Below are 27,421 nucleotides of genomic sequence, written 5' to 3'. Positions count from 1 at the left end.
GACTTTCATAGCAAAATGATTTCCATTTGTTAAAAATAGGCGCAACTTCAGATTAAAAGCCAAAGGCATCAACTTAGCATCCTCCTTTCTGCCTCCTCCCCTTCCCTACTTACACACACACAGTTCCCTCCCCAGGGAAAGGTCCTAGAAGCTATTTCAGAGAAAACTTTCTGGAGCATGATCCTTTTCAGCCTTCCCAGGCTCAGACACTGGACTTAGACGGCAAAGCTCTGATACTGGAATTAGCTTTAAGAGGTATCTCATCGTCATTCAGCTGGTTCTTTTCCAGTCCTCACGATACCTTGTAGTTGGTGGGGTCATAAGTAAGCGCGTTTCCAAGGTGTTCAAAAGCCTTCTGGTAATCCTCAAGCTGGGAAAGAAGTAAATAAGCATCAGAAATTCAGGAATAAGGGGTTAAGAATGCTTTTCAGATACCAGAACTTCTAGTTCAACTAAAACCAGGATTCAGAAGAGTGAGTTTTATAGTGCTCCCATTACACACAAACATTCTTGTTTAATAATTTACAAAACAGATCCTAAAAATGGATTTTGCTTAATGAAATTCACTGTTCTGACCAAACAAAGGTTTCTATACAGATTGCGCTGTGACATTTCTATACAGGAGGGAACTGTGGGTTGATATTCCTCTGCACCTTCATCTTTTTCAGAAGAGAAACTACAAACTACAAACTGCTTGGCACATCTTTGAATCCCTCACCACAACTTCTTCACTCCTCAAGATGCTGTGCACTCTTTTCACAAAAAGAGAGCTTCCCCTTGTCTTCTAATGGCCTGCAAATGTTAGTGGGCAGGATTATGCACATATGTAAGCATGCAACTACTTAGAATCACTTAAATCTTATTGTTTTCAATGGAGTTGTGCCAGTATTGTACCGGTCTGACCAGGATAAAATTGTGGCTACTGGTGTCTTCTCTTGGTCATAGAAATTCATGAAAAGTTGATTTTTCACTCCAGCAATTATACTAATGCATCAGTGTCCAGTGCCTTCTGTAATTAATAGTGAGGGGAAAGACTGTGAAAGCCTTTTTCAACTTCCAAGAGTGGGTATGTATCCAGAGACACGACAAACAGAACATGCAAGTCACAGCATGGAGAACTGGGGGCTAAATTCACATCGGGAATGTTACACTCACACTACTTCTATCTTACAGATCCCCTTCCCATGTCAGACTCCCTTCTAAATCCCCACATATCCACCTGAAGACCTTCAGGTCTCTTACTCAGCTTCCCTATCTCCAGAGGAAAGCAATGTCTTCCAGGAAGCTTACTTTTCGAATAAACAGAGGGTCCTTCCCATACACTTCACAGACCAGAGTGATTAACATTCTTTTGTTATTTAAATCATTCTTGATTTTCTTTTAAGGTGTGTTAGCACTAACAATTTCATGGCTGCTTTTAGGAGAACAACTTGCTAGGCTCCTGCTAGAGGAGCAAGGTAATGACTAGTCATGTGTTATTGTACCTGGAGGATCGGTAACACAATTAGGGCAGCTACCAAACAGAATTCCTGCTCTGGCTCAGTTCCAGGGAATCAACTTCCTTTTAGCAGTAAAAGGAAAAAAGAAGATACAGAAAAGCATGTTCTGTCACGTCAAGCATGGCCTTTAGAGAAATGTGTGAAACTCATACAAAGATGAATAGAAATTAACTCTATAATAAAACCTAGATCATTTTGAAAATAAGTAAGTTCATGTAATAGCTAACAGTTTTCAGTACCTGCAAGTAGAGTAACCCCAAAGTTGTAAGGAGCTCTGTGTTCTCTGGAGAAAATCTGTAATACAAAAGTCAAAGAGCTGCATTGCTTATTGGCCCTTCTAGGACAAGGTACAGTGCAGAACATGGAATTATTATCCTACATTATACTAGTATCACCCCAGGATGTCATTAAATATTAATTATTTAATTTAATTCATTATTATTAAACCCAAATATTAGAACAGTTGTCATCATGGGGACTTCCCTCCTACATCTAAGCTCTCAAATGCTCTCTTGATGCAAGAAAAGTCACGATAGTTCTGTGAAGTAGATCTTACAGCATAAGCAAATGGAGGTGCAAAAAGACAACACAGTTTCCTAGGATTCACAGTGAGTCTGCATCGGAGACCTGGAACCAGAACTTGGTATTCCCATCATAAACCATCCCAAGCCTCTTGAGCCAAATACGACAGGCAATCCTCAGCATTTCTGATGGATCCTACACATACTTATTGTCAGCCTTTTAACTCACTAGAGCAATAAAAAGATAACAAACGTGGTTTCACGAAGCAGCTGCGCCGTGCTCACCATGGCCCTGTTGTGCACCGGTAGCCCCCAGACGGGCACTACCCTGGCAATAAATGTATCCCTGGCGATACGCACCGCTCCGTTCAGTGCTGCAAGGCTGAAAAAATATGTTCCGAGTGTTTTCGGTTAGAGTATGCAACTCCGAAACCTTCACTGCTAATTGGGGGTGCACACAGCAATGTGGTGAATACTCATAAAAGCATCCCCATTCCCACTAGCTTTTGAACAAAGACATAAACAGGATGAAACAAAACAAAACAAAACAAAACCAAAAAAAAAAAAAAAGCAGAAAGGGACACTGCACGTTCATGGCCTCAGTCACCTTAAGAGGACTGAGTTTTCAAGTCACTGCAGCTAACTGAGCTGTCAAGTCTTAAGCAGTCTCATATTTATAATCACACAGGCACCTTTAAATCTTAACCAGAACAAAACCTCCCTGTGGCTGGTGTTATAGAAACAGGCAGTAGTGACAGACTATCCCAGAGCTGGTAACAGCAGACAAAATGCAATAGTCAGATGAGGGGAAAAAAAGCAGAAGGAAGGAAGAAGGCAGAGAAGCGGCGCACCGAGATAAGAAATATAAACACGGTAAAATGCTTGGCAAGGATTAATTACATAATAAGCATTCTAGATCAACCCAATATACTGTCAGACAGCAGCCAAAGGCAGATATTTAAGGAAAAAGTATGTGAAAAGGGCGAGTACAAATTGTACATCTTCCACTGGCTTCTGGCAACCATGCTGTTAGGGACATCGTGCTTTTCTTTAGCGTTTCTCCACATTAAAAAAACACTTTTTAAAACCACTGATAAGTCGGATGTCAATCTATGCTCAGAAATGCCCTAAAACAAGAGAGATCAGGACTGAGAAACAGTGACTGCCTGGGAGACTCTCACAGCACACCAGCCCATCTCTACTCTGCCTACTCCCACTCTTTCGGATATAAATYACTCCAAGTGAAAACAGTATATGAAACCCAGCAACTGATTTTTGACAGACGTTCAGGGTTAGATCTTTTTGGTCGACAAACCTCCGGGATTTAAAAGTCAGTTTTGGATATGTTTGCTCCCAGGCGTCTCCATCCATTTGCTTTCCACTTTTTCTTGGCAGACCTTCCAACAGCCACCTTCTTCCCTGACACATTGTCAGCAGGAGGAGGACTACAGCTGAGAGCAGAGACAGCCAAAGAGCTTGAAAGTGCCAAATTTGCACCGAGACACTATAATTACCATTAGCTTTTTAATCATGCATTTCTGTCTTCAATCCAGATCTGGGACACCAATCAAATTTCTCCTGGCATAGGCTGGGACATGGACAGATAGGAAAAAGGATATAATCTTACTCTACTGCCTTCTTATAGACTTCGAGGGCTTTATCCGTCTCCCCTTCCAATAGGTGAATTTTCCCCAGCATCATGTAAGTCAGGTCATGTCTGTTGAGCTCCAGGGCACTGTTGAGCTGGTCTTGTGCCTAAACACACAACCACAGAGAACAAAAGAAAAAATGAGGGATTACAGAGCTCTTAGTGAAGCAACAGCCTAAGAGCAGTCCCTGGCAGCTAGCATGTAGCAAAAGGGAACAGCTAACCCACTGAGCTCGGAGAATTTTGCTAGAAAAGCCCAGCCTAATTGTCAAAAGAAGTTCTGCATCAGGAGCCATGTGCTTTTAGGGGCAGAAGAATGCAAAGCTGAATGCTTCAAGCCAAGGGAGAGGCAATGATCTGCCAAGGAAGAGAGGAGCACAGGCCTGCCTCTTCCTGCATTTGAGTTAGTTTGGTTTGAGGGCTGCTCCAGATTTGTTGGGTTAATAGGTACACCACAGTTCATTTCTTTCTAAAATGCTTATTCCAGCAACAAGCAGGGACTGCCAAGTAAACAAGAGGAATGAATCAGCTCTTGTCAGGCACACACTAATCCCCTCCAACAGGAGATACTTTCAAGCATGTCTTCCTCTCACTACCCCAGGCCCAGCCAGCAGGACAGTAGAAAATATGCGCTGTTTCTGAATACACAGTATATTAGAAAGAGAAATGCTGACACAGGAAAGGAATTCTGCAATACTGAGTATTTGCTATCAATCAGCAACTACTAATAAGCCAAAATCATCTCCATGAGCTTCCTTGTATTGTAGAGGTCCTCATGAAAGTATTCAGCATGTACTTCTGCCCAGTGTGACCACTATATCTCAGACCTGTGGGACAGCCAAGAAATTAGGAGGTCCCAGTACGGAAGATGTTAGTGCATATGATAAACCCCAAGTATGAACCTGTGTACTCCAGAGCTTCTTGCTTTACAGTGATGCCTCTAACTGGGAATGCAGCAGGGGTTCGATGCAGGGACCACAATATTCCACCAGAAACAGCAATATATCTGAGAAGGAATTCAACAGCCATAGAGGTCCCTAAAGACTAGAATTTAGGTGGCCGATGTAACGCTCAGGTCAATTCAAAACAGTGGTTTTAGGAAGACTGTCACCCTTATCTCAGGCAGAAGGGATATTTTTTGTTTCATTTTCTCCTCCAAAGACCTCCTTGTAAAGGAATTCCTGCTGTTCTAGTAGCAGGGAGCAAAGGGGCCAAATTGGGAATGAAGTTTTTCTAAATGCTGATTTTTCTCTTATTAAGTAACCCCACACGACAAGAGACCACTCAGTGCTCATCACGAGTGCCTAGGAAGGGTTAAGCGAAGAGCTGGGAATGGCACACTTAGAACAGGCACCAAAACTCCATTGCAAGTTTCCCAGAAGTTCTGTATTCCCTAGGAAGCATCAACAGTGTCACGCGTACCGGCACCCAAGAAACTCTCTGCACAAGGTACAGCAGTTCAAGCAGTTTACATGCTGGAGCAAAGTTTAGGTCTTAATTGTCAAACTTCGGCTGCTTCGAGAAGATGGAACTGGCATGCTCTACAGATTGCTGGTCCTCACAAAACCAGCAATGGATACGGTTTTAGTTTTAAAAGGCTCCAAAACAGAAGCAGCTCTTGTTGGAGCACAGCTGGTTTTTCTGTCTAGTTTGAGGTGGCTCTTCGAGGTTTCCCCAACATTCACTTTAAAAATAGAAATGCTTTCTGAAAATCCTAGGTCAAAGAAGCCGCCTGGCCTGCAATAAGGCTAACCTCAGCTTCATTCTTATCCAACTCACTGACTTCCCACCGACTCAAAGTAATTCAATACGCAAATGAAAACAGGCACAGCTCACAGACGTTCACTCCCAGAAACGAACACTGACGCACAAAATTTTCGTGATACCTCTCACTGCAACTGATCCACTACCAGAAAGAGTGAAAATTCTGGGAACCTCACTTCCCACTTGTCAGGTAGATGAGACGAGCATTGTGTTACCTTGTTGAAATGTTTCAGGTACATGTAGCACACACCCAGGTTGTGGCTGATCTCCTGTATGCACAAAAAACAAACGAACAAACCAAAAAAAATCCAAATCAGCATGAGGTTTGAGGTACGTGCTGGGTAACCTGCAAAGACAAGTAATGGCCACCACAGACCTGCATGGGACACCTCTGTGCCTGCCCACACCCTTCTTGCTTTGTAACTCAAATAGCTCTATAAATGCAAGGCACTTCAGGAACCTACAGCCTCATTGCACAGGAAAAGACTGCAGGCCACTGAGACAAAAGCAGAGAAACAAGGATGGTCTTTTAGGAGAGCAAGGAGCAAAGATGGGTTTCTTTGCTGAGATGTTCCAGTTTGATTCCCAGTGAGATCTCTGAAGCTGACACAAGTTGCCCTTATGGGTGGCTCTCTGTAGGTAGACCAGATATGCGCAATACTGCACCCAGCCGGACACAATTTGAAAAATGTGTCTAGCTTTCCAAAATAGAAGCTGAGCACCAAAAGGGCGGATATCCCTATGGCATCCTAAACATGCTTGCAACACAGTAGGAAAATCATTTTGGCATCCTAAACACTCTTGTGACACTGTTGGGAACAAATCACACCTCTAACTCATTGCCAAGAGTTTAATAGACAAGCTACGTGCCACCTTCTTCACCCTGCTACATTTGGGGGAGTAGAAATGCAAGGCTCACTACTTTCTTGTTTCTATTCTGGTAAAAGTTTCACTGCTTCACCAGTTTAGACAGCCTTGGCCTTTAAAAGGAAACTCTCCTATTTCTTGTATTCAGTCTGATTTTTAGACATACTGAGTACCAAAACCACAGCTAAAGAAGGGGGTGGCCGCTGTCTTAGGGAATGAGGCCGTTATTCTCTGTGTAAGCTTGCAGGTGACCAGGACACCCTGCACGAGATCATATGTGGCAAGTCCGTCTTAGAAACAACACTTCTGCACACAAAACAGTCACATCTGGAAGGGTGTTCACAAACTGCAAGCCATGTCCTCTCTCTTCTCACCAGCTTTTCCTTTTGCAGTGCTCTTCCTTCACTTTTTAATTATTATTTGGAAGAGCTAATTTCATTATTGCTCCTACAGCTATCAGGCTGTATTTTGCCAAAACAGGTACAACCTTTTCAGCTAATTTGAAGGCAATCTTTTTCAATGGTGTTTTGCATTACCAAAGGATTCCTGATTACTCAAGCAAGTTTTAATGACAACTGAGGGTTTCCAAAGAGAGAGTGGCCTACCATACCTTCCTTAATGAAATCTAGCTCTGTGTACTATATATGGCTATGCTAACGGCAATACTCTGCAAAGCTCAGACATGTCGCATGGGTCTATGTTTGTGCCCCAAGACAAGGAGGGGGCTTCTGCAGGTAGAAATGATGCCCTGTGCCTGTGATCTAAACCGGAAGCTTGCAGAGCCTCATCACTGTTAGTGACCTGCGCTAAAAAGCTCTGCTTCTCAGCCTTGCAGCTCCCACTCTGCTCAGGCTGCAGGCAGCGTGAGCTCACCTCTGCTTGGAACAAGTCTGCAGCATCTTCTTAAGGCTGTAAAGAAACATCTGCATACTACGATAATCCGCAACTTACTGACACACTTACCCAGTCCTTTTCGTTGAGCTTAGCTGCTTCATTGTACACTTCAATGGCTGCCTTGTGCTTCCCCAGAAGAAACCTGTGAAAGTATTTCAGATTTTTTTTTTCCTGCTTTGAAAACCTGCTGTGCAACCACTACCCCCTTTGCCAGTAAGAAATGATGCTATCTGCTAGTTCTCCAGAGACCTGCACGAGAAACCCTGAGAAGTTTACGATCCAAGTAACATGCCAGCCAGCACCAAGGTCATCAAACCTGAGAGACGTGAGGCATTCCCTTACAGTACTGGGGATGTAAGGAATGAACCCGCAGTCTCTGTAGCCTGCCTTTGTCTCAAAGGAAAGAGCCAGGGGATCAATAGCAAACCGGACACTCAAGAGGTGGCAAGAAGCCAGTAAGGCCACTCACACAGCTCAAGTCAGCACCCTCAGCTCTGGAGCTAGGAATTGGTGTGCTTGAAACACAAAGAAAAAATACCACAATAGCAGCTAGGCAGATAACAGAGATTCTGCTTTTAAGGCTGTCCCACGCTTCTGGAAACCAACTCAAGTGTTGATAAGAAGGAAGCGTGCTCAGAATTAAGCAGCCTGGGATTTCACTCGATGCCTGGGAGAAAAACAAAACACGGAAGGTCCTGGGTGCCACATCAAAGAGAAGCAATAAAACACCACTCACAGCGATCGTGCCACCTGCTTGAGGTTGTCGGCGCTTCGGGGGTTCAGAATGGAACATGTCTGAAAAAGTTCAAGAGATTCTTGAATTTTCCCCTCCAAGCGAAATATCAGAGCTGTAAGACAACATATATCAGGCAAATTAGTCCATTATCTGTAGGAAAAATGTGCCTTTCTGACAGCAGGGACAGAACAGGAAGTACAAATACATTGTAACAAGGCTCATTTGGTCTTTCCCCCTCTGCAGCAACCTCAGGCAGACTCTGTCTGAGGGCAGAATGAAAAAGCACGTAAAGCACTTGTAAAGCTTGCTTGGAAATTTTCTGCTCTTTAGAAGAAAGGCAGCCTTAAACCTTGGCCAACTGTTTGTTAAGATACGGCCTGGGTTTCTCCCCCTGCCCCCAAACCTTACAGGCTGCAAGATGTCCTCAGCCAACAAACCTCAGCTGTCCCTCACCCCTGCAATCTGCTGCCATGACATGCGACACTGAATTGCAAGGCCAGGTTTTGGGGGACTGCTTTGAGAGGATGGAGGCAGGACAGGAAGAGGAAGACCTTCGTAAAGCCAGCAGTAAGGTAAGTGTCACCTAAGGCATGCAGCTCTAACAGAAAACAAGCATCTAACTCATTTCACGGCATGCAAACACAATCTGATCAAACATGAGCACATGAAAGGCCAAGAGTCCCTAGTCTGAGGGCGAACCGAAGACAAACTCATCAATAAAGAGAAAACAGAAAATCTAATTTGTATATCCCTGAGATAATCCTCAATTTCAAAACTCGACATAGCAAGTAGAAAAATGTCAAAAATGTATTTTTTACGTATGCATTTTATACCCTTTTCCTTCAGTCGTTCCCCCTCCTTATTGCTCACYGTGTCTTAAACCAGAAAGAACTTGGTGTAGCCAAAACCCCCCAAACAACTTTCAGACGCCGCACGAACGTACCTTGAACGTACACTGCATATTCGCACATTCCATGAGACTCCTGGAGTTGCTCTTTGATGAGCGCCTGAAACGATGAAGTAGAAAGAATACAAACCAAATGCAATTTTTGGCACTAAAACGCCAATTAGCTGCTGGACTGTTACCCCCATACTAAACTGCAGCATGGCAGTTTTCAGAAAAATACAAAACCCTCTGATATTTCAATACGGGTGATCCCTATGGAAGAAAAATTGATCTCTGACTGACCAAATGCCTTTTGCAACATTGCTCTGCAGAATTTTTTGTGTTTTTTTTACTACATATAGCTGTACTGTGTCTATGCTCGGGGCAGAGCACCCTAAAACAACCTGAATTCAAACATCTTACAACATGTTAATGGACAAAGCTCTTCCTCATGTGACTAGTAAAGATGGTATCACATGGGACATGACAAATAGGACATTCATGTAACCAGAATTTGTGCTCGGAAAAGTCAATATTAATATAGAATTTGTAGCTAGTTTTTGCGATATACTATATTAAAGTTCTATAAAAGTGGTAAAACTTTTAATAGTTTAACAAAGGTAATAGAAGAGATCTAGTTTCAGGTGTATAGATATGTGTGAATTAATAGATTTTACTCATTTACAGATTTCAACTTCTCAACTAAGTACATGACGTTTTTGCCATAACGTGACCAGCTCTGGTTCCTAGCAATGGCAGAGGAACATAAATGTCCTCTTCCCTCTTCTTTCAAAAAGGAATATTTTCATTGCCTCTCCAAGGTAGGGGAGGATATTTCCACGATAGGGGAGCATGGATCAGAATGAAATACACGTTTAGTGCCCAGTTCACAAAATACGTCAAGCCTGAAAAAACAAATAAATCCCACATATAACAGAGGCACTGGACTGGGGATGGGACAACTGCAATGGTGAACGTAACAGTGCAAACTCATCACGGTTTGTGAAGGGCACCGGGCCAGGAATACCAGAGCCCTTTTAGTATTTTGCTGTTCATTCCTATTACCAAAGATAATTAGATATTACCTGGGGAAAATGCCACAAGGAATCTATGGAAGCATCCTGTGCTGATAAGGACATCTACTCTAGGCCCTTTGTGGAGAAATAAATTGAATCGGAGCAACTGCAGCTGAGTCAAGGAAAGCACGACGCACAAACGATGCGTACGGGGAAAGGGAACGAAAAAGAACGATGCGAATGGAAATTCTTGCTGGCTGCGCTCATGCAGCTGGCAGTTTGGGGTGCTGGGGGCAGTCTGGCTATATTCCATAGTCWCGCATGATGTGAAATCATAAAACCAGTCAAAAAGAGGGACCTTCGGGGGGCTGCGGACTGTGACTAAGAATCAAGCACATCATCTCTGCTTCCTCCGAGATTCCCCCTGTGCTCAACAGAGACAGAGGGGGCACACGAAGGCGTTCTTCCAGGCTAGCGATAACCTGGCGCTCCTCCGACTTGTATGTCCTCTGTATCCCCTGCCTCCAAGCCGAACGCAAACGAAAGGACCTGAAAACAAGGAGGAAAACTGACCCTAAAACACAGCAGGTGGAAGGAACGCAGGGTGATGGCAAGGAGAGTCATCACTGAGCATCCTCGCTCACGAGAAGAAAACTAAACGGAGGAAGGAAAAGGAAGAACAACTCTAGGCTGCTCTTCCCCTTGGATCCGTATCTGTTAGTCTCCTAACTAGAGTCCCTCTGCAAGTCCACAGTTCAGTCTTTGCAGACGTTATCATCAGACGTTCATAAACAATAAACCTTTGGAATACGGATATCCTATATTGTTCCAGCTATACCATATCAGCCTCTCGGAGCAAGAGAGGGCAACAGAGAGCTATCTTTTAGAGATATCTGATTAATTCTTTAAGCCCTAAAAAATCCCACAGCAAAAGGCTTTGCGCTGAGAAATCTGGAATCCCAGTTTTTCCTCCTAAGTTTGTTTAACTTGCTGACAGAATTTAGATGTACTGGCAGGAACCCAAACAACAATAAGTGATTTTAATTAATTAAAAGCATCTGGTAATTTTAGTAATTCCTTCCTCGTGCGTAATGGAAGCGGAGGATTTCTGTTGTGACAAACGGTTAGAGCCGAGTGCCAGTCGTCGCTTAGCGGGGTCTGGCCCTCCCGGCACACCCCTACCCCAGGGGGCAGCGGGTGTTGCGGCCTCAGGCTTCGGGGGGGGGGGGGGTGCCCTGCCTCTTGCCGGGTAGCAGGGTATCCAAATCAGCCGGCGTTAGCGTTCTCCTGCCGTAAAGAGCAGCAACGTCTGTCGAAAGCTTGGCAACGCCAAAACAGACCTGGAAGCAGGACTGTGAAAATTGTAATTTAACCCGTTCACTTGGGGGAGCTAAGGTTAATAAGCAAGTAGGTCTTTCGTGGCCTTTTACATCACRGATAAACATGGGAACTTTTAAAAACCGTGTTAGAGAGAGGCACACCAAAGCAGGGAGCAGAAAAGGGGGCCCAACACAACTGAGGTCACTCACTTCTTAGCCAAGTTTAAAGAGCAGCGATGGATTTTAAGGAATGTCCAAACTATACCAAAATCAATGAGTTTACAGAAATTTAAGTCATCGGGGAGAGCGGAAACCCCTCTTTCATTTGGAAGGTATTAGCCCCCAAATAGCACGTTCGGACATGCCAAGGGCAAGCACCTGGGAGGCATGCAAGTTAGCTTTGCGACCACGCATAACATCAGGGAGTAGAGAGACAGAGACTAGCAGAGGGCAGCTCAGCCCACCTAAGCTCCGAACTGCCTTTCAGACGTGCTACCGCTCCGCAGTGACTGAAGAAGGATCCTGGGATGTTTATGATCCTGTCTTCCCGGGGACGAGTCCAGGCCTCTGAGCACACCTGCATAACATCTGTGCAAAAGGACGGGGGAGTCCTTTACAAGCTACGGGTCTGGTGCCAAACTCTGCCAAGGTCACTGCAAAGGCAGTTTTGTGAGCCATGGGGAAAGGTTTTGCTGCCTATTAGAGCCTTTAAGCTTGACAGCTACTGCTGCAAAGCTGGCCTGCCAAGGAAAAGAGTATTAGCTGTATTCCCTAGCTTTCTTTTTTTTTAACCCTTTTCTGCTTCCTTTAGTGACTAATAAAGACCTGGAGAGGTCAATGTTCCCTTTACATCATGCACTTGGTTATCTTCTGTTTTCCCGAACTGTGTATCTTTTCTGCACTCCAGGATTCTACATCTAATCACAAAACCAGTAAATTCACAAAATGAGAGACCGAGGAGATGCAGACATATCAACAGAAAATGGAAGCAATTTTCTATTTAGACTGCTAATTATAACTTTTGTTTATGTCTATTTAAACCAAGACCTGAGAGGAAATTGCTCTGCTAAGGATACTACCCTCCAGCTCCATTAATTAAAGACCTAAATGAATTTCCTCTGCCCTGCCACTTTCCTAAGCAGCCCCAGGAATTTTCCAACAACGAGAGACAAGACAAGTCCTGACCAAACCTGGTGTTTCAGAAGGAAAATAATCCTTTTGGATCTTCTTGGCACATTACAGAACCAGGAAGGTAACTCTTCTTCCCCTCCTCCTGCCCACTGGCAGATCACCTTTAATAACTTGTGTGCGTTTTATCAGGAAAACATACTGTTTAACAGGTTTGCCACTTCCTTAGTTCACTCACCATTACAGCTCCCAATCAACAACCACTTCCAAGGTATCCTCCAAAACCAGGAGAAATCAAAGGGTGCAATGTATCATGTGTAAAATGAACAAATCTCATTCAGGCAAAGCCAAGACCTTTTCTCACACTTGGTATAAAAATGTTTTACTCAACTGAAGTGTTTTTCATAGCGTCTCTGTAGCACCATTGAGAGACTCTGAACTATGAAACTGAGTTACAATCAGTTGGGAAGACCCTATTTTGTCAGCTGGAACAAGAGAGGTTTGCAATTCTTTTGATTTTTTTCTACTTCTAAAGAAATAAAGAGCTCACTGGTAGCTCTAGAGAATTGCAAGTTTGAGTCCTGAATGTTGCTGAGAATTTGAGAAAATTAAAGTTGTTTTGACTCTTATTTTAGTTGCATCTTCTCTTGGTCCCCTTATTCCAAGAGAAGCCAGCAAAAAGCATGGTTAGGACTCAGCCTAACTTCAAGCTAGGGACATTGTGTTGGACATGCAGAGATTTCTGGGGAAAGGAGAAGTTCTAATGACACCATAGCCTTCTGTTGGCAGTGCTCAGCGCAGAGGAGATGATCACGGTACGGTCAAGGTACGTGGTGCACAGCACAGCTAGATCTGGTTTGTATGTCATTTCATAACTTCCTCAAAATATTTCCTAAAGCCAAGTCTCAAAAGTAGCTCTTACCTTACAGGCGTCATAATCTTTGCGAACGTAGAGCAGATAGATCAACCAGTTTTTTCTCTCTAGGATTGGTAACTCCGGCACTACATGTAAAATATTAGCAGAACACACTAAATCAGAATGGTCAGCGGAGAAACTGTGCACAGCACGCACAGATTTTCTAAACTGCCAAGCACAATGCAACTAATTCAAGAACTGCAATTGCACTCATCAGGCCTGGAGCCTGGAGAATGGCTGTATCATTAGTGCCTGCTTCCTTGTACAAGGAGGCATTTCAAACTGATGGATAAAAATGCATTGCTCGAGACAGAGACACCAAATAAGACCTCTTAATAGGAAACAGAAAACTACTACTTTGAACAACTTGAGGCATCTGTTCCTTCTGGTGCAGTCACTGGGGCAAACAGCACCAACACATTGACCACGCAAACATTTTAATTCAACACTAATGCTGCTTTGATGGGATTAGATCTTCCAGATATGCAAGCAGCAGCTTGGGGGAAATGAGTTGGATTCACATTTTGTAACCAGGACAGAAGAATCAAACCTCTTTAAAAGAAGTTTCTGGGAGTGAGAGAGAAGGAGATAGGTATTACACACAAGAGGAGATTTTGGAGATGTTGCTTTTCTGAAACCACAAGGGAAGGTGTGAATAATTTAAAGAGGTCAATCGTAGTTCTTTGAAACGGTGAAGGGATGATGAAACATCACAGGCCTGAGATACTGTGAAGCTACTGGCAGAAAAATGTATTTGATGTAGTGGAGGAGAAAGACTTGTGCTCCAGTATTTCAGCTGTAAGGAGCTTGCAGCAGTAATTACGGCAAATCACGAATGGATGTTGCTTGGTGATATTCACGTTGGGTTTAAAAGTTTAACACACTGCTGTGCATTTCATTAAGGCTTGAAATGTATTGCTCGTTACTCGTTTCTACAGTTCAGCTGCCGGTAGCCGCGGGGAAACCATAGCAACCGGCAAAAAAGCTATATGTTTGCAAGTCAATATTATGACAGAAGTGCAGAAGCAGAGCGAGGCAAAGCTCGTTGCGGGAGCAGCGATTAGGATGCAGCACCCGGCCGCCCGCTCCCAGCCCCCACAACCCGCTGCCTCGCGGTGAAACGCGGGCGCACGCTTGGCTTCCAGGAACCCGTAACACCAGCTATTATTTTAAATGGTCCCTAGTCTCCGCCGACAGCCTGCGGCGCAGGTCAAGATCGGATCTCAGAAAGATGAAACTCTGCGGCAGCGAGGGCTGAATCGTGGCAGGAGACCTTACCGCTGCAAAATATTATCATCTTTTAGGAACTCTGAACCTGAATCCCGTGAGGATGGCACCTGCAGCTAGTAGCAAACACACATCGCTCAAGCACGCCAGGTTTTTCTCCACAATTATCCCACTACAGTATCAATGAGAGTGCTTAAAAATAGCTAAAATTCATCTGGCTGGTGCYAAAGCTACTTTAAGAAATCGCAGCTGAAAAAAAAATATTTAAAAGCCATTTTGTCTTTGTAGTCTATAATACCCACCCAGATTTATACTGGGATGGAGTTGAGATTTAAGTGYACACAGCAGCAATGTAAGTTCAAATACCTTATAAAGATGGTTTAACTACTCCCCCCAAAACAAGCAGAAAAATCTGAACCCAAACAAAGAAGTAATTCAAATATGTTAAACTCATGGAAATGCAAAGATTCGGGATCCAAATGTTCTCAAATTCTGCTCTACTCCAATTAAAGCATTTTAATATCCGTGTTCCCAGATCAGATTAACTTGATTTCTGATGACATTCTGTTTTCCCTTTCACCTTCTCCATGGTTTCACTGCAAGGGAAGAGTTAAAAGCGCTACCTAAATAGCTATGAATTGATTGAAAAAACACTATTTCATCATGAGTCTGGAGGGCTACGGTTCTGGAGTCCATCGGGGGTTACCTAATTCATTTACACATTTATAATGACTTCCCTGTGCAAGTTCTTACGGGTGCCAGGATTTGACAGAACTTTCTTCTCCTAGAACAAATACAGCAATTACAGATCCTAGAAATGAGCTGCAGCATGAACTCGTATGCCCCTCTGCCTGCTACCTCCGCCTGCCACTGTCCAATACAAAATACTGAACCGATGGATCCACTAGAGCTCGTCTTACGTTCTCATGTAAGCAGGGATTTAAGTGTAGACATTGTAAATCCTATATGATCACCAAGATTTCAATTACAGTCAACRCTATAGCAAAATTTGTCAATTTGGTGCCATTCAAACAATGCTGCCTAGTAATACTGCTTAAAATATTAAAATCCTATATCATTACAAGCAATGAAAGTCGTTTTAAATTGGGAGGAATCAGAAGACCTTCCAGATGGATCCATGTACCTGGTCTCAAACCTGATATGAACTTTAGTGCAAGTCTTATCGAGAGGTGAAAAGTAGGAAAAAGAGTGCCATTAAACCTTAAAAAAATATATAAGAGAGCTAGCTGGCTGGCGTATGTTCTCAGCCAAGATGGGAAAGGCCAAATTGCGTTAAAGCACGCACGAACCTTTTGGGCTACRTCAACAAGTGGCTGGAAGATCTCCTGGATAATTCTGGAAGGAAAGCGGTGTTTCATGACTCTGCGACTGAAGGGACACTATATTCCACTCCTACGCTATGGAAGCTCCTGCTGAGGACGCTGCCGGGAAGGAAGAACCAAGCAACGTTCCCCCAATCTGGGGACAAAAACGCTGAATGTCAGGATGAACACTGAACAGAGTATTGAGCTGTAGTTGATCCCGCATATAAACGCTATAGCTTTGAAAAAAACCCAGCGGAGACCGAAGAGGAGGATAATGCCATCTGCAAACAAACACATTTTTATAGTGGATTTGAGGGTAAGTCGGATCAGTTTAGCAGAGCCCGTCTCAAACGCCTATGGCATAGCCAGGCACGAGACACAGCAGCGTTTGCTGTCACTGTCATTTCTTCTCATTAGTGACCCGCTGCGGAGAAACGAGCGGCAACGGAAAGGAAAGGAGACGACGGACACTCGCTCGACATCTACATTTCACAGACAGTATCTGCCTTGCGGTCCAGAGGCTGCAAAAACCTAGGAGAGTTATCTAACCGAGCTGGTCTGGAGATAAAACAGAGAGAAAACAAAACCACCGCGCGACCCAGAGGAGAGCGGCGTTCACACGCAGCTGCCGAGATAAGCGAGTGTGGCTTCCCTGGCCATTCACTGAGCTAATCCTAAATTGAGAAAACACTGGAGCTTTTACTCCCCTAAAACTGGTTTGAAAATAGCAACAAACCTGACCGAGAAAACATCAGCTGGTTTTTTTTAAACATTCCTCCTTTTTTTTTTTTTTTTTTTTTTTTTTTTAATAAAGATGAACATCAAATTGGTTTTAGCAGCAAGGCTGGAAAAGAGTAAAAACAGGCAGATTAAAATACTTCATGCCTTTATCAAAAGGTATCTAGACCCATTTTTAGATATCAAGTGATCTGCACACAAAACACAAAAATTCACAGCAGAAAGTAGAATCGACCTGGGGAGACCACCAAGAAAGGAAACATAAACAGTTTGACCCCTGCTCCAAAGAAATCCAGCATGAACATCATGAGCCGAGTCTGGTGCGGAGCCTTCAGAGGACAGAGAAGGGAGGAAGGACAAAGAAACTGTGAAGAAATTCATACTGCAGGAGACACAGGAATTGCTCTGACCCCCCAAAAGGGGTGTGGGTGGCAAAGGACTATTACAGGACTCTCTATTCTTTTCAGAGGCAAAAAGACTGAATGTAATTAAGTCGTGCGTTCCTCCACAGCCATTTTAATTTGCATTTCGGTTTTCCCCAAAAGCCGTGCCATCCTTCCTTTTCTCTCATTTGCCTTCGTTACGTTTGCTCCCCAGCCAGGCAGCAGGGCTTGTCCTGTGCACGCTCTGAAGCAAAGGGAAACGCAGACCCCCAGCTACTCCAGCCTCTGACCGCAGAGCAAGGGCAGGAAACATTTCGTCCCTCTCTTAAAGGACCTGAACTGGCTGAGTTTGGCCTCCCTGGGAGGAGCAGAGCACATGCATCAGTTTTCGCAAGCTGCCTGCACTGCAATTTTTCACCTTTCTCGAGGCATGGACCATCAGAAGTTCCTCCTACGCAACCGCAGCGTAGCATATGAAAACCTGCTTGGTTTTGTCACCTTCTGCAGACCCCTCACAAATGATCCAGCATCTGCAGGGATACAGGCACCACCGCTTCAAAAGCTAGTGGTTCATACCTTCTAGCAGTGGGGGGGGAAAAAAAACAAAAATCAAATTATTTTCTGTGAATCTATCTGCTCAAGGCCCAGTCCAAGAAAATGCAATTATCCAAAAACTTGATATCTGCAGTAAGAAGGGTCTGGAGCGTGCATAATTATCTTTTGGCCTCTCTTTTCTGGGATTACAAAAGTCTAGTCTCATTAAGCAAGTGTGACAGGGAGCTAGGCACCAAGTATATGATTAAATACCTCAGTCAAGAGACATGCCCGCTTCTTTGAAGTGTTTTGATTGAATTCAGAAGGGAATCCATCTGATCCACCACTTTTGCGCCGGCCAGTGATTGATTGCACAACCCGCTTCCAGCAATGTGATTTTTCTTTCTGACAATGGCCCTTTAAGGAAGTCACCGGAGTGGAAACCCCGCCGGAATGGGAGTAAGATCATCAGGTTTGTATCTCTGCTGCCCTATCATCGCTCTTCACTGTATTCATCCTATTAGAGATTTTCTCAAAGGACTGGGGAAAAAAAATAAAATAAAATAAAATAAATCAGAAGTATTCCCTTTTGTGAAAACCTCCCAAGGAAATTATTTTGTGCTTGTATCTTCACATTGGGTAATTATAGCGATTATAACGATCTATTGCACAGTGCTTTTTAGATTTAATAAAAGGGTTTTGAAGCTGTTGGAGTGTAAGGGGGGGTAGGGGGGAGCCTGGAAGGCTCCTATCAAATTTCAGGGGGAAAAAACGCTTGCTTGAGCAAAAGCCATCCTCCCCAAAACGCTGCCAGGTGCAAGGAGACCACGTGCGCTGTAGGCACAGCCAGAGCAAACGGGACTTCAGCTTAACRGCAAAGCCGTGGCCATCAGAAAGCCTTATGTCCCCCATCGTGCACGCTGCCAGCTGCCCGGAGCACCCCGGCCCTGCTCCCGCGGAAAGCACAGATCCGCTAACGGCTCTCCTGACGGGGGTCTCGCAAAAGGATCTCAAATTCCCAGCTGTCAGCCTTATCAGAGCAAAGGCCGGCCGGAGCCTCACCTGCGACGCCCAGCTCTCCCACCACCTCCAGGTATTTGACAGCTTTAGCCCCAGGTCGCTCCCCATCCCTCCGGGTCAGCTTTGAAACCCAACCTCTGGTGACCTGAGCAAGAGTGGCCAGAGGACCCGCGAGGAGAGGCGGAGACACAAAAGACTCAAGAAGGCAGAATGAAGAACGTGCCGTGCCATCAAAATCCATAAAACCCCAAAACATTCCGAACATACAGCACAAAGGGAGGGAAGGGAAGCAAAACTTCAGGAAAATAATCAAAAGAAAGGGTTTTTTATTCTGCAGCAGCATCCAGGAGCCATGCTCTGGATCCACCGTAGCAGGCACCATATATGTGGGTAAGATTATCCGACAGGCCTAGTTTGGATCCTGACTCAACTATCCCTTTCCAAATCCTAATTTAAAATTATATGGTGTAAAACAAGTCAATCTTAAGAAAGCATTCAAACACACAAGCGTGTTCAAAATTAACAAAAAAAGCAGAGACTATGACCCAAATCTCTCACTGTTACAGCATTTTAATACCAACAGACCAACAGACTAATGCACCAAAGAAGAACTTGGCGAAGCACATCTTGGCCCCAAAACACCTACCAAAGAGGGAGTGTGGGGAAGCCAAGAGGGAGCCAAGTTATCAGCACCGGAGAGTCCAAGGCTCACTCTAACACACAGAAACAGCTCTTTGAGATTCATTTCCTCTTTTAAACTAATCCTGGCCGTCGGCTTTGCAGAAAACAACGGCCTAATGACAACTCACCTGCTGCTGGAGGAGGCCATCCAAGCGGTTTTGGGCCCCGAGGCCCCACTTAACCACACAGGAACAACATTAGAGAGGCAACACGTGAGCGTGCCTCAGCCCCAGCGTCCCCAACGCGCCTCTCAACTGTGAATCCGCTCTCCTTGAGATACTTGGTTATTGCCAGGGTTACAGTTATTCCCACTTGTGGAGCGGTGAACAAGAGCCAGATCTGACCTTGGCCCCAGCACTATTTCCACCTCTCCTGCAGCGCTTGTCACCATGGCACCCGGGCGCTGCACAAAACGAACAGGTAGGAAAACCCRGAGCAAAGCAGAGGCTCTCGCTCACTCTGATCTTACCTTTGCTTAGGCACTGGGCCGTGGTTTCGGGGAAGGTTTACTACCGGCCATAGCAGTGGTTACAGTCCAAAACGCAGCTTGCTGCTTTCACAGCCGTATTTACTTAAATATTGATAGGAAGGSAAAGGCGAGGATGAAACCAGCTGCGCACGTTTCCTTTTTGCCTCGAGCTTCAGAAGCTGCCAACGCGAGGAATTGAGCGAGCGCTTGTAAAAACAGTGAAGCAGAGGTAACGAGCATCTTCTAAATAAAAATAATATTAAACTAATAAGGCACAAACCCAAATAGTTACTATAATGCAATGCAGCGCTGCCAGGGAATTGCATTTTCCCAAATAAAGTATGAATACTGAACAGAAAGCATTTTTAAGCTCTAATATCAGGATTTCTAGATTTAAACCCAACCGACTGCTTTGATAGCAGTGAAGCGTTCTACGAATCCCTAGCTAGGCAGGCRCACGGACAAATTTAACACGAAATGCTCTTCCTTATTCAGACACCCAAAGGCTTTTATGGAGCGTGGAACACCACAAATACGTTACAGCTTTGAAAGAAAGCTACTATAGGAACATTGTCGTTCACACACCCAGATCCATCTCTGGAGTCTGAAGACAGCATAAATGGAGACATAATGTAGTCAGAACTCAATAACGATGGAAAAAACCTCCAAATATAACCACCCGGAGGAGATCGTTTATGCTGTACGTCACTCATTGCGTGTGCGTATCTATATATATGCATACGTACATGAGAATACAGGTGTCTGTGTACACAAACACATGAAAAATGCATATAAACAACAGGGAAAAAAGGAGAGCTTTTTACAGCCCTCTCCACCGGCAGCTGTAGCCCTTCTCTCTGTTTAATCCCCTTCCCCCTGTTTTTGCTTTTGCAAATTGCTGCTGGAACGCCTTTAAATCAAGCAGTAAACCTGTATGGTTGCTAGTTATTTACAGTCAGCTGGGGTTAATAAAGCTCATCATACACGATTCTGACGCTGGCAAGAAAGCCATAATTCCTAGCTGTGATCCTACTACCATGTATTAATAGCTTCACTGTAACACAGAGAAAACTGGAGGGAGGCTGAAGAACAGGAGCACGTTTAAACAAAAAGGCAGCATTCCTGACTCTGCACCTCCCCCTACAGGAAAATACGCCAAAACTAAAAAGAAGAGCTCTCCGGGCCGAAAACCGCAGCTCAAATCCGCTTCATACGCTAGAAAAACCAGCAACAACGGGCATTTTGTGTTGTTAGCATACGCCGCATAAATCTTAAAGAGTTATCATCCCCGACGGCGCTAGCYTGCCTGATTTAAGACTTTTAAACTTCTGAGTTACTCCAAGTAGAAATGCTTTTATTTGTATGTGACAAATACCTCCAGCGATTWCTTGGTATAAATGTTTTATAGCACACGTTCCTTGAGTTTAACCCCTTGGAGGTAAAGCGGGAAGATCTAGAAATAACCGTGTACGTGCGCCCACCTGGGACTTCACAGCGCAGCAGCCCGGGCGGGTTTCCCAGCGATGGGGAGCATCCCGGACCTAAGCGCAGACACCGTATTTTGCGTCGTACCGATGAGGCTCTTTGATTCAAAGAGCGAACAGCACCGGGGTGGAATTGAGTAACAAACACACTCTTTAAAAGRCAAATTTTAAAAAGGATGGTCGCCTTTCTTTACCTCGAAAGCCGAACGCACAAGTCTGCTTCCTCGGCGTGAGCCAATTTCCACTGACGGCGCTGGCTGCTGGGCAGAGCTGTAATCTGAACCTAAGAAAAAGGAGCGTCTCAAACAGTCTCTGCCATTTCTGTCCTTAAATTCAAGCTAATCTAGAAAGAAAGGTGCCGGTTTGCACAACCATTCCCACTGGGATTCACTGGGAGGTAGAAGAGGCCGTTACAGGAGGCTTCTCAACAAACTGGCATCTAAACAGCCCAGGAGCTCTGAGATAGCAACTGCTGATGCCCACTGTCTCCTTCCATAGTAAAATAGGCATCGAAGACACTTCCCCCACAAAAGTAGCAGCACTGCCTGCAGACATTCCCAAAATAACCTGCCTAATTAGCTTCTCATTAATTCCCCGCGATCGGTGGTTGCCCGATTTCCGGTCTAATCCGTGCTTTGGTCTAAACTCTGCGTAGGCTTAGTCTTTCCCTATCTATGGTGCGAGATATTGGCAATGAAAACTAAAACTAAAACCATTATAAGACTTTTGTAAGAAAAACCATCCTATTTAAATCAAAACAAAATTATGACGGGGACAGCTTTGGAAACTTGCCACTCAACAGGAAATAATACCTAAAAGCCACCCTCATTTCATCCTCTGCAAAAATAGATGTTTTGTAGGTGGTCTTGCAAACRGCCTAACACTTTCTACTACAAGACCCTGTTTCTGAACACGCAGAGTTTTTCCAGGCTTATGGCCTCAGGATGAAGCTTTCCACATCAGATGCCTGTCCCAGAATGAGCATCTGCCCATGCAGCCTTCTCTTCTCCCTCTGGCACATATGTCTCAGGCTACAGACTTTAATTACACGAGCACATCTACAATTACAGGAAAACACGCTAGTATTTTCACCAGGTCCCCTGCCTCGTCCTACAAACGATGAATATAAAAATGAATCAAGGTTGGACAGTGACTAAAATTGTTCTGAATCACAAACGTACAGTGACTAAATCGCAGGACTCTTGCGGCATCTGCTACGCAGCTTAAAACATCTGCGGCAACGGGGACAGAACCGGAAAGAAAGGAATGAATGACCTCTTTGGGAAGAGGGTGTGATACYGCTCACGAGAAAAGAAATCTCACTCTGATTCCTGTCACAAAGCACCTACCTAATGCTGGAAATCACCTAACCAAGCTTTGCAAAGGTGGCCACTACAGGCCTATCCATCACGTTCTGCCTGCACAGCTTGGAAGACATGGGACCTGCTATCTCACCGCGCTCCCTCAAGCAAGGGAGAGCAACAGGAGCTGCGCTCTGGACGTGGAAGCGCTATAAAACACACAGTTAACTACTCTAAAAATCAAGCCCTCAAGAACCACAAGTTGGGCACCCAAAATTAGTACCTACTTTTGACTTTCACTTCCCACAACTCTTCCTGCTAAACAAAGTGTTAGAGCAGTTATTCTCTCAAGAGTCTTTAATATCTAATACACTGCGCTGGAGTACTACGTAGAAGAATGCTGCAGCATCAGAGAATTTATCTATGGGATTGGGTAGCTGAAGAGAACATAACCTGTGGCTATATACTGAATAATGGCAAGATTCTTTATTAAAAAAGCCCTCCCTGAGCTGCGAGCCCTCTTTCAGCAACTTCTATCATTCCCGTGCGATGGATGTCAGAGAGCTCGGCTAAAGTCAATGTGCAATTACGTCACTGAAGACTCAAGGGCTTGCGTTAAAGTCACACAGACAACACGAACTCCGACATTCTTGAGTGGGATGCATCTCCCCTAACCTGGGCATCTGAAAAGTGAGACATCTGAGTTACTTGCCTTGGACTCTTTTTACAGTAAGGAGGAGCAATACGCATCCCCAAGGAACGACACATCTCATCCGAAGGGAGGTGGCTAGGAGAGGTCAGAGCAATGGCACCCAGGTAGCGCTTTCCATTTATCAAAGGAGGAGCACAAGTAATCTGCTCAGATCTAAAGTTTAAATCAGAGATATGTAAATTCAGGAAAATGAATCCACCCTTCCTGAATTTGTTACTTACTACTTTTATACAATAAAAAATAAATAAAAATCACAAAAGGAGATGCCATTTTACCTGTAAGCAGTACACCAACAGGCAGAGACTAACATGCTGAGTGCTTTAAAACACCAAAGAAACTTGCCTAGCATCAAGGGTCTTTAAGGAACCTCAAAAATAAATTCACCAACTGTAATGTGATACTAAACCAACATGCTACAATTGTACAGTCAGCCCTTCTAAAGCTGGGTTGCTCTACTTCACCCTCTTCCTCATCCTAATCCAGTGTGATATATTCCTTGACAGCAAATGATCAAAAAATACTCAGATTATACATGGCTGTTACAGGAGGTGACATTTGTATAGCACTTTCCAGTCCTTGTTTAATTACGTTTGCAACAGGCTTAAAAAGCAGATATGGAACCTCATCTTTACAGAGAGGAAGCCGAGATAGGCTGGCAACTGCCAAAAGATGTTAAGGCTAGACCTAAAACGATGAACCTCCTGATTTAAAAGTCAGTGCTGAAGTCTTACAGCGATGCCATTCTTGACAGTAAGATATATCTACTGCGCTGCATCTGAAAAACAGCCCGTGGTCACGTAACCACAGATATTAACGTGCACACACAAGAGGGCAGAGCTGTACTAGCACATTCACGCTTAAGTGCTTCCAGGCTTGCAAAGTCTTTAGGGTGCAGAGATTACTGGGTCGTTGCTGTGGGGAGAAGAGGAAGAAGTGAAGAAGGACATACAAATCTAAGGGAAAAACTATTTTAGACAGAAAAAAGGTAGTAAGTACATTATAGCTACAATATGATTAGCCCAAAAGGGTAATTTAAGTTTTTTTAATCTGACTTTTCAAAACTAACCTCTGTATCAAATCCCGAACAAATTAAACACAACAGGACTATCCACTTTCCACAGAGATGAAAACATGAGATTCTCATATGAAACCATGAATGTAATTACCAGCTAATCTCTATTATTTAGAAATCACTTTCTTCTAACAAGATTCTATGTTCAAGTGGGCTAAAAAACCTGGCTTGAACATGACCGCATGGAAAGAGAGCAGCAYGTACAGACACCGGGAACTGCGTTTGCTCCCCCCACCCGACATTTCCACAAAGACCTTTTCTGTTTAACACACTTAGAAGTATGAGTTAATTTAATTCAAGGGGGTTGTTTTTTATCTGCATTTCTCAGGCAGTTTCACTCTCACAAGTTCAAAGGCAGCTTTGAAGCTGGCTCAAAGAATGGATTTATATTGATTAAAAAAAAAAAAAAGTATTAGGAATTCAGAAATGACCAGCGCTGCAGTGCACCGAATCCACTCCTCAGGGTGCTGGAAAGTTGCTGTGCTGCAGAGTGCTCGAGTCATTAGGATGCTTCCAGGAGCAGGAGGGATTCCCGGCGGTTCATCTGCTAGAGCGGGAACCACCCGGCGAGGCACTGAGATGCATTCGCAGAACAGATCATAAGACTTCTGCACAATCTGAAGGTTATTTATTATCTAACAGTCATATTTTAAGATTACTCATCCTTGTGAGCACTCCCTAAGCAGAGCCAATACCAGATAAAGGGAGCTTTGCCGCCCATCAGATCTGCAAGTGCAATTATTTTTTATTTGAACTCGTAGACTATATCCTTGTCTTCAGAGATGAGTACCTATGTAAAAAGGGGGGCACTATCAGTATTTGAGCTAAATATTGACAWGGGATTTAGCGGGAGAAGAATAAAACGCACCACTTGCAAACGTTCCAAAATGCAATTAAACAAATTAAACCACCCTGATAAGATGTGAAATACGATGTAGTTGTCATCCGTCCAAAACTTAAGTTTCCGTGCGGTGAAAGAGTGGCAATTCTGAGCCACACRGAGGAATATTCTGATTACCACAGCTTTAAACCACACTCTTACATTACACGCTTCCCTACTTCTATTATCTACTTACCTGCAACAACCAAATCTAATTGAACGTTGCTATTACTTACAGAGGGGCGCTGAGTACTTGCACATTCATCACTGATACCCCAGTCTCATCAATCATTCCAATCTTAGGTCAGCAACTTACTTTGTCGCAGTAATGGAGAACGTAATAAAAACAGAGCAAACTTCATCTCCCCATTTCAAACCACCCACCCCGGYCTCACAAGACATTTGCACCAGTCACGCTGGTAATCATCCAAGACTGAAGTGAACTTACCTAAAAAAAATAAAAATAAAAAAAGACAAAGATTCACAAGCCTTGAAACGTCCAGGCACCTGGTTTATTTTATGGAAATGTTCTGATGCGAAGCGATGAGCGTGTTAAAACRCCTAGCAGGCAGATGTGACCAGAGAGCGGCCCGAAACTTCTCCTTACTAGTATGCTCTTACATCTCGTCTGCACCCTTCAATACTACCTTTAGCAGCGCTGGGACAGGCCGAGAAGTGCTTTGTAATCTATATATTTATATAGCATTGTTCTTTTAATGTCTCCAAACATTTTCGTAACATTAACGAAAGTCAGCAGCATCCAAATACTGTCACTGAATATTAGACTAATCTTGTGGTTGATAAACTGAAAAAAAACAAAGTTGAAGCAGTTTGCCAAAGGCCGCAGTTAATCCAAGGCGGAATTCCTTGCTTTAAACACTAGACAAACATACCTACAATGTATCCAAAAAATATCCCGATGCCCAGGACTGGGGAGAACACTTAATCCCTGCTAATGCTTTTACAATTCAYGAGGGAAGATTTTCACTTGGAAAATTATCTACCCGATCCTTATTTGGGTAAACATAGAAGGTAGCTGGTTCCTATTCAGAATTCTGCTTCTTCAAAGTCTAAACGATTTCTAGCCTAAATTTTCCCAGTAACTCAGTTGTGCTCTACTTTAATCTACTATCTAGTACTTATTGTGGTAGAAATTTTTGAGGATTCTATCYTCTTATTAAAAAGCCATCACTGTAGCTCAGCAAAAGCTGGGCTCTATTATTTGCGTAAAAATCAAAATGCATTTAAAATTGTTCTGTTCACCTATGAACAAGTCTAACAGGAAAGCCCAGAACTTCCTTTTCCAGATGACCTTTTTCATGATAAAGGGAAATAAATTCAAGTTATGTTCCATAAAAATCAACAGTATAAGCTGGTGAAGAAGCCTTCTCTACCACAGTACTATCAGCTACTATAAACGGATTTGACTGGACTGCRTGGCAAAAGGAAAGTAGGGAGATGGGAGGCAGCCTCCTTCGCTTCAAAACCAGGAAAGCATTTTGGAAAATATCTGATTAATTTAAAATGCAGCAGGGAGATTAAAACCCTATCTCGGCAGGCTGATATTCCCTCCCCATTGCTTCAAGGAGCAGAGCTGCCTTTATTCTGCCACCAATTGCTCGGGGAAAAAAAATATCAACACGGGGAGAGTTATGGATCTCGACGTAGCAACAAAGGGAATCGACTTGCAGAGCCGCGCTCCCCACGGGGGGCAAAGGACAAAATAATGAATGGTTTTCGCCCCTAACGTGTCAGCTCCTGAATAACGGTTGTCACCGCATGCAGCTATGAGGCACTCCGAGGGGTTTGCCGCCTACCGATCCCTTTAATTTAGATTGCTCGATTTAGAGATTTCTAACCCGATGGCTGCACGCAATGCCTCTCCCCGCCGCCGCCACCATCGGCTCCCGACCGTCTACGCACCTGTTGAACGCTCATCATTCCCCCTTCGGACTGACCTGCCTGCAAGACAGGCTCTTTCAAATCCTCACCTTTCAGCCGTTCGCAAGCAAAGAGCTACATGACYGATCAGCCCTGACAGCAGCTAATTCAAGACCAAATTCTCTTCGCTAAAAGTTATTCTTGTTTAAGAGTCCTAAAATCAGCTTGCTATATACTGGCTCCAAGTTTCTGRTTTTTCTTGCCTTACAGGAGAGCATCGAACATACATCAACATGAGGAAAGCAATGCAACAGCAAGGGGAAGTCGCTCTATTTCCAAGTTCTATAGTTCAACAATATTCAACGTATTATCATCTGCATCCCACTTCAGACTGCTTGAAAACATGGCTTTTCTTCTGGATAAACAGCAAAACTTCGCTTTTGTATTCTGTCATGCAAATTGCTTTTAGCARATTCAAGATCACATTTTCAGAAACGTAAATTTAATACCTTACTTCTAC

General features: G+C 44.0%; 1 protein-coding gene across 10 annotated transcripts in view; it reads right to left on the bottom strand.

Annotated features, from left to right (window-relative positions):
- The window catches only part of BBS4 (Bardet-Biedl syndrome 4), a 45,386-nt gene that overhangs the window by 12,100 nt on the left and 5,865 nt on the right, over positions 1-27,421 (bottom strand). For 2 of the 10 annotated variants that reach the window (XR_003253913.1, XM_026068338.1), the window contains exons 3-10: positions 13,201-13,280; positions 8,873-8,936; positions 7,930-8,041; positions 7,263-7,335; positions 5,648-5,701; positions 3,648-3,775; positions 1,739-1,793; positions 302-370 (exon numbers count right to left, since the gene is read on the bottom strand). Coding sequence is in view for 9 of the 10 variants with exons in the window: in XM_026068338.1 (XP_025924123.1) it covers positions 302-370; positions 1,739-1,793; positions 3,648-3,775; positions 5,648-5,701; positions 7,263-7,335; positions 7,930-8,041; positions 8,873-8,936; positions 13,201-13,280 (635 nt within the window). In the remaining variant the exon portion in view is untranslated. The other 8 variants (XM_026068341.1, XM_026068339.1, XM_026068344.1 and 5 more) reach the window with 8 other exon arrangements.

The sequence above is a fragment of the Apteryx rowi genome, unplaced genomic scaffold, assembly GCF_003343035.1.
Source record: "Apteryx rowi isolate R43461 unplaced genomic scaffold, aptRow1 scaffold_27, whole genome shotgun sequence".
Taxonomy (NCBI): Eukaryota; Metazoa; Chordata; class Aves; order Apterygiformes; family Apterygidae; genus Apteryx; species Apteryx rowi.
Note: the sequence above shows the minus strand (reverse complement) of the source record. Positions and strands in the feature narration are given on the sequence as shown.